The sequence below is a fragment of the Ictidomys tridecemlineatus genome, chromosome 8, assembly GCF_052094955.1.
Source record: "Ictidomys tridecemlineatus isolate mIctTri1 chromosome 8, mIctTri1.hap1, whole genome shotgun sequence".
Classification (NCBI taxonomy): Eukaryota; Metazoa; Chordata; class Mammalia; order Rodentia; family Sciuridae; genus Ictidomys; species Ictidomys tridecemlineatus.
The window spans coordinates 149,488,969-149,505,253 of NC_135484.1; the positions used below are offsets into that span (position 1 = coordinate 149,488,969).

The 16,285-nt window shown below is 39.7% G+C and overlaps 1 protein-coding gene across 5 annotated transcripts in view; it reads left to right on the forward strand.

Moving 5' to 3' along the window:
* Rnf144b (ring finger protein 144B) overlaps nucleotides 1–16,285 on the forward strand; it is a 156,460-nt gene that overhangs the window by 115,600 nt on the left and 24,575 nt on the right. For all 5 annotated transcript variants that reach the window (XM_078020587.1, XM_040282104.2, XM_005329150.5 and 2 more), the window contains one exon: nucleotides 11,000–11,060. In XM_078020587.1, the coding sequence (XP_077876713.1) occupies nucleotides 11,000–11,060 (61 nt within the window). The remainder of the gene's footprint in view (nucleotides 1–10,999; nucleotides 11,061–16,285) is intronic.

The window sequence follows — 16,285 nt, forward strand, 5'->3', positions numbered from 1 at the left end:
ATATTGTTTCTTTCTTTCTTTTTTTTTTTTTTTTCAGAAACAGAAACTGAGGTCCAGGGGGCTTAAGTAATTTACCAAAAAATGCCTATCTAGAAAGTAGAAGAGCTAGAATTCCAATCCAGTTCTTTTTGATCACAGTGATGGCATGGCTTTAAGAGTAGAACTAGGTGTAGGCAATAAAGGACTTGATAATTAGAAGGCCAATAGTGTGTATGTAGGTGTGCAGATGTAAATGTGTTCATGTGAAGGATGTCTGTATGTATATATACATGTTTTATGAATGTGTGTGCTTTTACTTATAGATCGGCTTTGTTTTGTAAGCAAAGTAGTCACAAGGATGGTATAGACAATTTCTAACCTAACACAGGGATTATTCTGTGTTTAGCTTCTGAACTGTATCAGCTGAGTGGTACAAGTGAGTTAAAATTATTTTTCAGGGAAGCATAAAAAGAATCCATAATGATTTAGAAGTGATTCATTTTAAGAAAATAATGAAATAATAAAGTTTTGATGAAAAGTTAATTCTGAACATGTAAATCCTTCCATGAGGACTAGTGTTTACTTTTGTGAGGGTAATGAATAGGAGGAAATTAATGTGAGGGAAATTTAGGCTAACTACCAAGAACACTGTTGATCTTTGTAATTTAGAATTGCCCTTAAAACGAGACTCAAGTATTTGGGAGCTCCTGTCCATGCATAATCCGAGCAGGACAGAACTTCCTTTCTGCTTTGCTTCTCTGGGGTCTGACAGAGGTCACAAGTGTTAATGGAGAGTGTGCCGTGTGTGGGCCGGATGCCAAGCTGGGATGGAGCGAGGACGGGCAGGCCTGGCACTGTCCTGGTGGAGCTTCTGATTAGCATAGAGATGCTAAACAGATAACGTCAGATAGTTAAAGTGAAACACGAGAGATGGGGCACACAGCAAGAGCTGGATCTGGTATCACACTTACCTAATTCCTGTGCGTAAGATCTATTAAAGGTAAATGAGTAGTTTGGTGAAGTTTCAAAACAAGCCTATGAGATCAATCATAGGCCTGTGCTGTCAAAACCAGTAGTCCCTAGCCACCTGTGGCTATTTAACTTTAGTTAAAATTAAACAAAGTTAAAAACTCAGTTTTGCAACTGGGCTAGTCCATAACTGGTTAAGTGCTCAGTAGCCTCTGTGGCTCATGGCTGCTTCGTGGGACAGCATAGCATTGAATAGAATTGAACACTTTTGTCACTGCCGAGGGTGCTTAGTTGCATAGTGATGTCCTAGACTCTCCTCAGATAGTAAGCACTGACCTTTGACACTTTCAATATTGGGAGTTAGGGCTAATGTGTCCAGATGAGTGGGTGAAGGCAAGCTGTGCTTTCCACAGTTCTCTAGAACAGAGTCGACTCTTCTGATTTTCTTTGCATAGACATTTTCTCTTTAAATCCCCTTCCCCTTTGTTCTCTGTGTCCTTTTCCCACTGTGTACATTCTCACTCACACTTTCCTGCTTATACTTCTGTTTATTCAGTTTTACTGTAAAAGCAATTTTGCTTTTAGGCTGCATTAAAATCAAACAAACCCATAATGACTCTTAAAAATTATTTGAAAAACAAAAGAACAAAATTACATTCCAAAATAAACTAATTTTAAATTCTTCAAAGTGTTTTTCTCATTAGATGAGTAATAAGACACTCCAGGGCATCAGCAAGCCATTTCTATTCTCACTGGTCCTGCTAAGAGCCTGGTCAGAAATGAGCATCCCTGTACAATCGTCTAATGTTCTTTACCAATTTGCTACTTTTTTTTTTTCTTTTGCCCAGAGTGATAAATTGGAGTGGTGGTGATGGGGATTGTTTTCACTGTGAATTGAGAATTGAACAGAGAATAATAGTGGAGATCTGAGTAGCTTTATTAGCTTACATGGACTCCTTTGAAAGTAAATACCACACACATAAAAGTACCCCACACAGGGCTGGGGATGTGGCTCAAGCGGTTAGCGCGCTCGCCTGGCATGCATGGGGCACTGGGTTCGATCCTCAGCACCACATAAAAATAAAATAAAGATGTTGTGTCCACCGAAAAACTGAAAAATAAATATTAAAAAATTCTCTCTCTTCTCTCTCTCTCTTTAAAAAAAAAAAAAGGTACCCCACACAGGTGAGCTGGGTGGTGCTACCTTCTCTCTAATTTGCTTGACTTCAAGACTCATGAGTCATTATGATAAAGCATACCTCTAACCTATGCATTTTTGAGTATATCACAATGGGGCTCATTCATATGATGGTTGACTGAGTTTCGTCTCCATGACTACTACGTCCCTCCACTTAAAAAAAAAAAAAACACGTTTATTTTATACAGGCAACACATAGACTTTGCTGGTTAAAAATATTTCTGGTTAAAGCGGGTTCCCTTTGTCTTGTCTGCCATTTATATTATGGTACAAGATTCCTCATTATTTATTGTCTTATAAAAGGTGCTTAAGTGTGACATCTCTCCACCTTGAAAGGACACTAGGAATTGAAGCTCTTTGCTCTGCACGCTTTCGTACCCAGATCTAGTTACCCTCCTTGGCTTTAATCCCTGTGCCTGCCTCCAAATTGGCTCTGGGTCTTCGTATTTGTCTCTCAGGAGTAAGCCTACTAGTGGAGCATTTAATGTCCAGTTCACACCCTGTTCATGCAGGAAACAGTGGAAAATGGCAGCTTCCTCGCCATGCCTTCCCTCTCCATGTCCTGCAAGCTGCTGAGAGATAGTGACTGAGGACGACTTGTGGCTAGAGGTGAACCCTCTGGGAGCCAGAGAAAAGTAAAACTTTCCTTCATTGCATCATCGGGTATTTTCAGCTGTTGCTCTGCAGGGCTTTTCCAATGTACTTCATCCAAGAACCTTGTCCAACATGGAATTATGAAGGCAGGACACAGATTGTCTGTCCTGATAGCAGTACTTCAAGCAGAGCTCTTGCTTGAAGTTAGCAGCCCTGTTAAAAAAAAAAAAGGCAGCATCCGATTTGAGTGGTTTCCTTACTGTGTCATGCAAGTCGCACACCCTCTCTTGCTGGAGAGCCCGGGCGGTGCGAAGTCAGAGTGGCGAGTACCTAACCTGTCGGAATGGTGCCTACCATTCTGTGGCCTGAGAAATTGAACTCCTTCCAGCTGCCAGCTGGCCTGGAGGGCAGGAAGAGCTTCTCCCTCACCGATCCCCCTCCCAGTCCTGGGGCCCTGAGCAACCAGCCTGCCTTTTACTGCCCACGCCACCGCCTGCACCAGAGGAAGGGTGGAGACAGCTGCCCTTGCCAAGAACAGGCTTAGGATTTCTACAGAAAGGGATTTAGAGGGTGGCACTCTGGAGGCCTGAGGAGGAGGAGGAGTGGAGAGCTAAGGAACTGGAAGCTACATTTGCAAAATAAGTCGTTTTTTTCTTAGAATGCACGTTTATTCAGGGTGACTGAAAAGGCCGCGAGGGTTACAGGATCCAAGTGTCCCCCCAAGATCCCCAGCTCGGCCTGCTCTGGCCAGCCGCCTTTAGTTCTCCTTCCTCCCGTTATCAGGGTGGGAGGCTGGAGCAGGGGCTGGGGAGGAGCCAGGTGAGCGAGAATATTCCTGTTACTGTGGTTTGAGGATCTGAATCTAGGAAGGAATCGAGTGTGTCTAGAATAACCTTTATGGCGTGCCGTGAGACGCGAAGGCTGAAGAAAAGTTCAGCTTTAGGGGGTGGCAGGAGACAAAGGAATCTGCCAAACTAGAGTTCAGGGACATTTGTTGAGGTTCCCAGCTAAATATCTTAAAGAGCATATGGAAGACTCCGTTTTGAGATGTATTTAAAACCGCATGTAAGTGGAGAATGAGGTTTCTAAGATTCTTCGAAAACTAAAGGCAAATACTCTATAGGAACACTTAGCAATGACAGGTTGAGTGTGTCCTGTGGAGCTACAGTGTGTCCCGTAGGTGAGTGGAGGGGGAGAGCAGGAGGTGGTGGGGACCGGTGACGCTGGGTGACGTGATACTCTGTGCCGATCCCTGACCCTGGACTCCAGTTCTCTCCTGTCTCTCCCTCCGCAGTGGGCTTGGCACCCTCTTTCCAATCAGGGTCTCATTTCTAGTATTAGGTGAGTTTTATCCAGGTGAATGTGCCGTTTTTCTTCTATGTTAGGAGAACAGTTTTATTTCTGGGCTGATACAGGAGGTCCTCCTAGTTTCTGCCCTAGGGTGTTAGACGCTGGCCTCTAAGGCAAGTCCCGTTTCACCTGCCTTTATTTTCGTGGGTTATAGTAACTCAAGAGTTGCCCAAAGTTGGCGGGACCTAAGGATCTGCTGGTGGTGAAGTTCATCTCCAGATGCATCTTTATCGTGGTCTATGTTCAACATGGTGTTTTTTTGTTTTGTTTTGTTTTGTTTTGTTTTAATCTTTCAAAAGCAACTGTAGCAGAAGAATAATTTAAAGGGCCAAACCTAAGGAACATCTTGGCTTCTTTTACCTTCTCTCTTGACTTTACACACTCTGGTATCCCTATCCCTAATTTCTGTTTTAATCATTTCATCCCCTTAACTGAGAATCGGTGTCCCCCGTAAAAAGCAACATACATTTCTTCTGGGGTCATGCACTGTTTTCAGCTCGACTGCACCTGAGCAGAGCAGGCTCCACTGTCTGTCCCCCTTTCCCTTCCTCTTCTTTTCGTGTGTGTGTATGTGTGTGTGTGTGTGTGTGTGTGTGTGTGTGAGATACCAGTCAGCGTATGTCTGGTGGATACAGCGCGCGCGCGCGCGCACACACACACACACACACACACACACACACACACACCTGTGCAGAGACCTACACCGTCTCCACAGAATGTGGTCTGCTCTGAGTGGAATGAAGAAGCAAAAACTCAGCCGAGTAGAGACAGGGTGTTTAATAAAATGTCCCCAGGTTATTTTTTACCAGGAAAATTAAAAAAAAAAAAAAAAACCCACCAACAAAGAATACAGGCAGTTAGCTTTTTGTTGTTTCTGTTCTGATAGTATTGCCCTTGTTTTCTTAAAAGGAATTTGAAGTTATTTTATCTTTGAATTAAAGTTTTTTTTTCTTTTTGGAAGAATTTCTAGGATCATGATGAGGAGGTGAAGTGTTTTCTACCCTTGGATAAGGGAGATAATTTGTTTAATAGTTATATTAGCACACATTTCAAAAGAGTAGCAAAAAATAATTTTAAATCCAATTAAATCCAATTAAATCCAACTACCTTTTAGTAGTTGATCTGAGGGAGGTGGTCTCTTGATAGCTCAGAAGATACTTCTTTTTGCTACTTCTGCTAAAATACAGGTCTGGTTAGTAATGGATTAGAATCCACTGAATAAAATGAGTCTCAATAAAGCATATGTTGACTTTAAAATTTACAAGCAAATAAATGGAGGAGAAGATACAGCTTTTCCTAAAGTGGAATCTTTTAAAATTGATGTTAAATTTTATTTATTATTAAATTATTTATTTATTCTAATTTGTTCTATATGATGGCAGAATGCAATTCACTTCATATTACACATATAGAGCACAATTGTTCAAGTCACTGATTGTACACAAGGTATTTTCACACCATTCGTGTCTTCATACATGTACTTTGGGTAATGATTTCTAACTCATTGCACGATGATTCCTACCCCTTTTCCCCATTTAAAGTTCCTCCATTCCTCCCATGTCCCCCACCATTACTACTATGAGTCAGGATCCTCATATCAAAGAAAACATTTGGTCTTTGGTTTTTGGGGATTGGCTAACTTCACTTAGCATTATATTCTCCAACTTCATCCATTTACCTACAAATGTCATGATTTTATTCTCTTTTAATGCTGAGTAATGTTCCATTGTGTATATATACCAAAGTTTTCCTATCCATTCATCTACTGAAGGGCATCTAGGCTGGTTCCATAATTTAGCTATTGTGAATTGTGCTGCTATAAATATTGATATGGCTGCGTCCCTGTAGTATGCTGTTTTAAAGTCCTTTGGGTATCAACCAAGGAGTGGGATATCTGGGTCAAACGGTGGTTCCATTCCAATAAGTTAAATTTATTTTTAACTGGTGCCATAGCATACCAGACCTTTTTGCTCCTATCTAACCCGATAGCAGAATTCTAATCACCAAATATTGAATGAATGATGGAAATTGAAAAATCATCATTAAGCAAATACCACATTAACGTTTTGGGAGAATAAATTGCCACTAGAAACTAACATTAGCGGGCAAACTTGTGATTAGAAACAGAATTTGAATCAAGTATCCCCCCGCAGTAAATTATCATTATTATTTCATATTGCCTTAGCATCCATCGTGAATACAAATTGGACTTTCTCATACCAGAAAGAGGGCTTAGTCACCCTGACACAATAGGATTCTAGCTCTACATCTCCTCTCAGTTCCTCAATGTGGCCCTTCCAGAGATCTCCTGTATACAACTTCCTCCTGATAACCACCTCCCTGTGGGACAGCTAGATGCAGCCTATTTGAATAGCCATAGTGACCCTCACATCCCACATGAACTGGCAGATACTCCATAGTGACCACTTCTCAGTCAGAGCCTGGAACTCTGCCTGCTTTCTTTTTGTTGGGGGGGGGGAGAGTGTACCAGGGGTGGAACCCAAAGGTTAACCACTGAGCCACATCCCCAGCCCTTTTGTGTATTTTATTTAGAGACAGGGTCTCACTGAGTTGCTGAGTGCCTTTCTAATCTGCTGAGGCTGGCTTTGAACTCGAGATTCCTCTGCCCCAGCCTCTTGAGTTGCTGGGATTACAGGCAGGCACCGCTGCACCTGGCTCTGCCTGCTTTATTTAAACCCACCAGTCAAAACTCTTCATGTGAAACCTGTTTTGATAATGCCCTGGCCCCAGTGAAGGTGTTCTCCCATGGGTCCTTCTCTCTCCCTGTCCTCCGTGTGTATCTTCCCATCATGCTCGTGTCCCCCACCACCCAGGACCTATAAGTAATAACCTATCTCCATCTCCTGTCTGTCCTTACATCTTAAAGATCTTAAGTTAAAACGCCCCCTACAGGATACTTATGAATTGCAAAGAGTGGAGAAACCTGGCTCTCCTTGCCTCAACCTAGTTAGGAAGTTGACATCACAGTCCTGAACCATGTCCTCATGTGCCTCCTGATGGCTCCAAGATCATACTTGGCATTCTTGTAAAAATACATAACTCCTTTAATCATGAGAAAGCATCAGACAAGTCCAAATGGAAGAATATCATACAAATAACTGACCTGGGCTTTTCGGACATGTCAAGATCTTCATAAACTAAAGAGGTGTCACAGAAGGCAAGGGAGATACTGCACTTAGGTACAAGGTAGCAGCCTGGATTGGATCATGGACTGAAAAAAGACGTTACTGGGCCTGCTGATGATTTAATTGTACATATCAATGTAAATTTTATTATTTCCGTAAGTATGGTATTATAAGGTGTGCTCTCTAGGGGAAGTTGGAATGACATTTAGGTACTCTACAAATTTTGCAACTTTTTATGAATCTAAAATTATTTCAAAATAAAAAGTTAAAAAAAAGATGTTCTAGTGTGATTTTGGATGATTTGGTCTTTCTTTGTTGGTAGAAACAGGATAAAGGTATACTATAAGGTACACTTTTTTTTTTTTTTGTGGTGCCTGGGATTGAACTCGGGGCCTTTTACGTGCAAAAGCACTCTAACAACCGAGCTATATCTCTGTCCCTACAAGACACTTCTTTATAATCTTATTATTATTCTCTAGTCTCATCTAGTCTGATGATTTTAGAGTATTTGTGAATACCCTCAAAAAATTGATCCTAACCCTTTACCTGCAGTGTGATTGAGTCTTCCAATATCATTCTAATAGGGTTATTTCAACCTTATAATTGTAGAAATGGAGACTTTGAACAATGGTGACTTAGCTTCAGATGGCAGTGGAACTATGAATTCAATACTTTGCATCATCTGCTATCTTTAAATAGCTCCAGCTTTTCCTTATCTAAAGCCACAAGTGTGATAGAAGTATTTTAGAAAATCAGTCCTAATCTGAAAAATCCAACTGATGACAAGATCCCAATATAAATTCTTTCTCCATCCTGTGTGTGGGCAATTTCAGTTCCTTAAGCACAACCTCTTCTCTTTGGCATGGCCAGGCATCATGTAGTGCTTTGCCTATAGCAGACCATCACCTAGCGTATGGAGAAGATGCAAGTTTACACAACAGAGAGAAGGGTGTGTTCTGGGCATTACCATTATTCCCAAAGGATGAAATAGTGAGCCATGGTAGAAATAACTTTTCATGATCACAGATTGTAATGGAAAAATTGATTTACCTTATTAAGGTTTTATTCCATATGAACCTTTGAGTTAGGAAACAATAAAGGAGATTCAAAGTAGAGGAAGAGGCCAAAAAATTAGAGATGTATGACTTTCCCATTGGCAGGAATAGGAACTTTGATGAAATTTATGTTTGTAAACATCCATTCCTACTGCTGATGATTTTTTTACTGCATTAATTTCTGTTGTTTTTCTCATTGGCATTTCATTTGTGTCTAAAACATTTTTTTAGTTAGCTTTTTCACTGCTGTGACTAAATAATCCAACAAGAACAATTGTGGAGGAGGAAAAGTTTATTTGAAGGCTTACAGTTTCAGAAGTCTCAGCCCATCGAGAGCTGGCTCCATTCCTCGGGGCTCGAGGTGAAGCAGAGCATCGTGGCGGGACAGTGGGGCAGAGGGAAGCGGCTCATGTGATGATCAGGAAGCAGAGCAAGGTCTCCACTTGCCAGATACAAAATATGTACCCCAAAGGCACGCCCCCAATGGCCCACCTCCTCCAGCCACACCTCATCTGCCTCAGCTACCACTCAGTTAGTCCCATGAGGGGATTAACTCACTAATAGGGTTAAGACTGTCATAGACCAAGGATCTCTCCTCTGAACCTTCTTGCATTGTCTCACACATGAGCCTTTGGGGGACACCTCACAGTCAAGCCATATAAAATATCTTCAATTTGCCTGTCTCTCATAAACTGTATTTGACCCAACTGTTATCTAAGTTGCTCATCATTGAAAAATGAAAATTTTTAGGGGTTGACTTTAAAGGGCTTAAGGAGGTTCTTTACCAGTTCACAAACTACTTTAGATGGAGGTGGGTGGGGAATAGGACTGTCCATAGAATCAGTGGCTTCAAATAGCTGAGGCTTGTTGATCATGGAATGTGACAGAGGTCTCTGGGACGCAGATGACATCATCCTCAAAACAACTTGGTACAAAAGTTAAAGTAAGTAGCAGTTGATTCTTTATACAAAGATCAATGACAAAGTCAGAACGTGGACTCCAGTTCTTTAATGTCTCCTACTATTTCACTTGCTGTACCTTCTATCTCCAATCCCAAGTTTTATTTGAGAACTTTCATCTTTCAGGAAGGATTTTGGGGTAGTATTATAACAAATGAACAAAAGTGGTTTTCAACATAATGAAAGTCTAATCATACTTTTTAATTAAAAAGAACTGTGGCAAAATAGATATAACATAAAATTCACCCTAATATTTTTACAAGAATTACTAAGGAGTGTTTGTTTAAGGTACCAAATGGGAATATACCATACTTCGTCCCCAGTTGGAGAAAGAAAAATTAGGAAAAAAATGTTCATAATTAATTAAATTTGTTTTACCCTACTTCACTTGGAATAGTGGAGAAAGAACTGAGTTGTGGTTCTTCACACGTTTTAATTAAAAACTTAGTTTGTTCATTTGCAAAATAAACAAATTGAAATTATTTTTGTGAGGGGAATAATTAGATTTCTAATGCATTTCTAAATGTATTATATGTTTTTAGATGTAATTTTGGCTGCATTATCTTATTCTGGTTTTCTCAAAGCTGATTTCCTTTAGTTAGTCGCAAGAATTTCCATCCAGATACATTTTATATCAAAAACAATTATAAAAATGTGTGTGCATACATGGCATGTATGTGTGTATATGTGCATGTGTATGTGTATGTATATATTTGTGTATGATTTAGAGGAATCGTCAAGACTGTCCTGTATTGCTGATGTCTGGAAGGCTAATAGCAAATTCTTTTATTTTCTCAGCTATAAATCTTTTAAGAAACGTTAGTGTACTTGTATCTTGACGTCAATGGAATTAATATTTTTAGAATGGCACTCTAAGAGTGGTTAGCTTTTCCTGCATAGGCCTTTGAAATACAATTTAAAATAATTAATCTGAAATGTCACTTGGTTAGGTATGAATCATTGTTCACTGGTAAACCTTTGGTTCACTGTACATCTGAAATGGAAATAGACATCTAGCCATAAGCAGTACCTTAGGCATTTCTTTGTCTCCAGGGTCTGGGATATCAGTGTGTGGTGACTAAGGGCTCCATGAGTGATTTTTGTCAGGAATAATTTTTTGTTGTTGTTTGGAAGATACTGTTTCCTAGGTGACAAATGCTGTTTTTATAATTCCTGAGGCACTGTCTACCTGACCTTAGCTTTTAAGGGTCCAAAGCTAGAACCAGTATTTTTTTTTTAAAGGTACATTATGGTTCTACATAATGGTGGGGATTCATTGTGACCTATTCATACATGGACATAACATGGTTGGATCCATTGCCTTCCCCCAGTACCTTCCCCTTCCCCTCCCGTTTCCTCAGCACCACTGGTCTAAAACTATAATCTTTTTGAATTTTGGTAACTGAATATAGAAAGAAAGCAGCATCATTCATATATATAGACAAATAATGTGGGAAGTCCAAATAAATTTTGGTTGTCTGCTCTTAGTTGTGCTGCTCAAGAATGGAAGGCAGTTGTTTTGTTTCATAATTGAAGCCTTGACAGTGTGTCCTAGCTGTGCTACGAGACGAGGATTATTTGAGAATTGCTGCAGGTGTTTCTGCATGAATAGTGTCAAGAAAAAGAAGTTTGCAAACACTGGTACAGGGAGAAAATCGTAGGCAAAGCCAGGAAGAGAAATCATAAATGGCTGCTAACTCCAGGGCCTGCAGTGATTCAATCTCACCTCTCCCATATCTCTGTTTTCAGATTGCCTGTTTGGTACCTGTGGATCAGTTTCAGCTTTATCAGAGGTTAAAATTTGAACGAGGTATGCATTCTTCTCCTTATCCTGATGGGGAATGTAGCTTTCCATTGTGTCGTTTTTTTTTAACGCCCTCCACTGTGGAAGATTAAAGCTGCCAAGGGCTCCAAAAGGGGAAAACTGTCATTGCAACATAAAATCTCAACTCTCAGCCACAGTCAGGGAGAACAAATGCAGATGAGCAGAAAATAGAACTTTCCATATGTTGGTTGTGTTGTATTTTCAATTTGGCTCATGTGAGAAAGGTGTTGCAAAAGTTGAATCATTTCATAACAGTGGTAATACAAGTGAAGCAACTCTCAAGATGGATTGTATCATCAGTTTCCTGCTCTCAGAGATCACTTCAGAACGCTAGTCAGCCAGACCTTTTTTTTTTTTTTGGTACCAAGGATTGAAGGGGTGGGGTGGAGGTGGGGCTTAACCATGGAGCCACATTTCCAGCCCATTTGTATATTTTATTTCGAGACAGGGTCTCAGAAGTTGCTTAGAGCCTCACTAAATTGTTGAGGCTGATCTTGAATTTTCAATCCTCCTGCCTTAGCCTCCTGAGCTGCTGGAATACAGGTGTGTACCACCACACCCAGCCAGCCCAAACATTTTTATTGCTCCTTATAATAGTCATTGGTTATTCTTTTGATACTACTTTTGTAATCATAGTGAAACTAAGAGAGAGTTTGGTTGTGTCTTCCTAACACAATTTACAATATTGGACTAATTTTCTTTCATATATTTGGGTCTGGGGTAATTTATACAGGGTTTTTTTTTGTTTGTTTGTTTTGTTTTTACTTATATGGCCTCATTTTATTGGTACGAATTCTATTTTTGCTCCTTTTGGCCTCTGATAGGTATTTTTTAGGAGCCCATTCCCTTTGCTACACCCTAAAATAGTCTTGAACTAAAGGGCCTATTTTTTTTTTAAAGAGAGAGAGAGAATTTTAATATTTATTTTTAGTTATCGGCAGACACAACATCTTTGTTGGTATGTGGTGCTGAGGATCAAACCCAGGCCGCACGCATGCCAGGCAAGCACGCTACCGCTTGAGCCACATCCCCAGCCCAAGGGCCTATTTTTTAGTATCTGAGAATTTGGAGAAAAATTGTTTCTCTCAGCACTCACAGGACTGGTATGGTTTCATGGAGTATATAAAAAAATTTCTGTAATCTAGTATGAATAGAAAGTTTTCTGATTCTAACTTTTTAATCAGTATTAATAAAATCTAGACATGGGGGTGGGGGAAAATGTACATGTATCTGTCATTTGCAATAGGTTTGATCAACACAATTACTTTTATCTTCTTCAATTTTTATAACTATCTTGCAGGTAATTCTTTTTATGCTTTATTAGTGCATTATAGTTCTATGCAATAGTTGGGTTCAGTTGGACAGAATCGTCCATGCATGGAATTCACTCCACTCCACTTTCCCCCTCCTCCCTCCTCCTATTCCCTTTCTTCTATTCTGCTGGTCTTCCTTCAACTCCTTTATTTATTTATTTTTAATTGGTGCTTTATAGATATGTATAAAGGTGGAATTCATTATGGTATATTTATACATGGAAGATAATTCTTGCAGGAGGAGGAGAAAGAAAACCAGACAGAGAGGGCTATTGAAGCAAGACTTGCAGGGGATTCTGGGAAGATGGCATTCACTGCCTTGGACCAAGATCTGGCTTGGTCTTAGGGCTGAGAACACTGGGTTATTTATTTATTTATTTATTTATTTATTTATTTATTTATTTATAGCAAGCTAATAACAGATGTATCTCTGTGGGTGGATCACTTAACTCATATAGCTGATACATTAAAGCTAAATTTGCAAAAAATATCTTAAACTAGATTATTTGAAGTTCAGCCAGCAAGGTAGGTACATTGTTACTCTGAAGAGTCACTGGGAAGACAGGAAACAGAACATTGTTGCACATGAAATCCAAACCAGAATGAATTGTAGGTTTAAGGGACTAAGCTGTCCCATGGGTCTATGTGGATTCCGAGCTCACCGGAGCATTTACCACTGGGTGTAGTTTGTACCCCGACACGTGCTGATCAGATTGGGCATCGTTACCCCAGATACTTTCTTTTTGGGTATGACAGTTGAGGATCATAAGGTTCTCAAATGTGTGCCCTACTACTCTCACACTTGCTTGTTCTGTGGATGACTGTGGGGGGTGGTAGGTGCCACTGAAGCAGACCAGGTACCCCTACCAGAGACCCCCTGTTGTATTTGTAACATATAAGCTTCTCCAGCCTCCACCACCCCCCACACAATTGATCTTCTCTTCCTGTCAGAAAGATTTTTTCACAGGATATCAGCAAAAACTTCTGCAGAGGGCATTGTGGCTGGTTTTTGTTTTAGTCAGCTTTTTCGCTGCTGTGAATAAAGAACCTACCCAGAACAACTGTAAAGAGAAAATGTTTATTTAGGGGCTCATGGTTTCAGAGGTCTGAGTCCATACAAGGCTGGCTCCATTCTTCAGTGCTTGAGGTGAGGCTGAACATCATGGCGGAAGAATGTAGTGGAGGGAAGCAGCACGTATGATGAGCAGAAAGCAGAGAGAGAGACCCTCCAGGTACAAAATATATACCCCACAGCCATGCCCCCAGTGACCCACCTCCTCCAGCACACCCACCTGCCCACAGTTACCACTGAGCCCCATCAGAGATCGATTCACGGATCAGATCAAGGCTATAATCCAATCACTTCTCTTCCAAACCTTCTTGCATTGGCTCACACATGAGCTTTTAGGGGACAGCACATCTAAAACATAACAGGTTTATAGCTTCCTCTTTTTTGTAAATGCCAGGTTTGAAAAAAAAAAAGAAAGAAAATTATATATATATATATGAAACTTCTGTGTAGTCTAAAAAATGGAACAAAAAATGTCATGTAAACCTTCAAACCCCTCCTCTTACCAGGTATAAAGTTCAAAGAATTTCCGGACTTGTGGTCCAAAGAACTTTTAGGCGATAACCCCTCTGGACCCTGCAATCAATAAGCCTTCTTCCTGAAAATTCTCCTGGCATGGAGCTTACCTGTCCTACCTCTCCATGGTGTGAGGGCTCCTACCTGCAGAAGGGTGGGAGTTGGGCTGGATTTTCCTGCTGTTCCTTCGTGGTGAGACGTGACTCTGCAGCCTCTCCATTGTCTCTGGGACCTGGTGTGGTCTGTTTGTAGCAGTCCCTCTCCTCTCCCATGACCACCCACTGCCTCAGCAGTCCACAGCAGGCCTTATTCCTGATGGTTTACATATGAGGGGACTTGTCTGTGAGCTCAGATGCCTTTTTTTGTAATTAGACAAACTCTAAGAATACCTCAATTACAACTTTCTGTGGTTTGTTCTCACTGAAGAGTGTAAAGTTTTGCTTGATTTAAAAAATACTGGCTAAGACCTGAATACAGTTGCAGGCTTCTCTGCTCATCAGCTTCTCTGCTTATGGGCAGGGTACTTAAAATCACTTCTACACCTTAGTTTCCTCATCTGATTTCCTGACCTCTGGTGTGGATCACGTAACTCATATAGCTGATTCATTAAAGCTGAATTTACAAAAAATATCTTAAACTAGATTGTTTGAAGTTCAGCCAGCATGGTAGGTACATTTTTACTCTAAAGAGTCACTGGGAAGCCAGGAAATCTGCACAAGAATGAATCTGCACATGAAATCTGAACAAGAATGAATTATAGGTTTAAGGGACGAAGCTGTCCCATCGGTCTATGGCTGAATTAATATTCTGTTGTATGTTTATACCACATTTTGTTTATCCATTTATTCATTGATAGACAATGGAGTTATTTCTACCTTTGGCTACTGTGAATCATACTATTATAAACATTGGTGGATAAGTATCTGCTCTAGTTCCTATTTTCAAATCTTTTGGGTATTACCTAGGAATGATATGTTGAATTATATGGTAATTCTGTGTTTAGTTTTTGAGGAACTACCAAACTGTAAAACCATACAAATATAAGTTTAATATAAGCGTGCTATTTTAAAGTATTAAAGTATGGAAAATTTGATTCAACACTTCATTTTATAATAAAAGGAAATTGAGACCCAGAAACATTGTACTCTTAGATGATTTTAGAAGTCATTTTGTAATCATGTAATAATTTCTTATCACCCATTACAAATAATTTCTATTGGAAAATAGGAATTCCAAGTAAGAATATGTTTAATATAATGAACTGCTACATATGAAATTCACTTGATGGGATAATCTTTATCTAAATTATATACCTAACTTTTACCTAATGGATTTCCTGTCAATCTCCAATTCAACCCCCTCCCCTTTTTTTTGAGGTATTGCATTTTATTTATTTATTTTTATTTGTTCTCCTTAGTTGTACATGACAACAAAATGCATTTCAATTCATCCTACACAAATGGAGCACAACATTTCAATTCTCTGGTTGTACACAGTGTAGAGATGCACCATTTGTGCAATTATATATGTACCTAAGGTAATGATGTCCATCTCATTCCACCATGTTTCCTACCCTCATAACCCCTCCCTACCCTACCCTTTGCCCAATCCAAAGTTCCTCCATTCTTCCCTTGCTTCCCACTCCCATCATAGATCAGCCTTTAGTTTTTTGGGATTTGCTTACTTTGCTTAGCCTAATATTCTCCAACTCTATCCATCTACCTGCAATTGTCATAATTTTATTCTCTTTTAATGGTGAGAAATATTACATTGTGTGTGTGTGTGTATATATATATATATATATATATATATATATATATATATATATATATATATATACACCATAGTTTCTTTATTGATTCATCTATTGATGGGCATCTAGATTGGTTCCACAATTTAGCTACTGTGAGTTCAGCTGCTATAAACATTGGTGTGGCTATATCACTATAGTATGCTAATTTTAAGACTTTTGGGTATGGATCAAGGAGTGGGATAGCTGGTTCAAATGGTGGTTCCATTCCAAGTTTTCCAAGGAATCTCCATACTGCTTTCCAAAGTGTTTGCACCAATTTGCAGTCCCACCAGCAATGTAGGAGTATACTCTTTTACCCACATCCCCTCCAACATTTATTATTGCTTGTATTCTTGAAAGCTGTCATTCTGACTGGAGTGAGATGACATCTTAGAGTAGTTTTGATTTGCACTTCTCTAATTACTAAAGATATTGAACACTTTTTCATATATTTGTTGATTGCTTATATATTTTCTTCTGAGAAGTGTTTGTTCAGTTCCTTAGCCCATTTATTGATTTT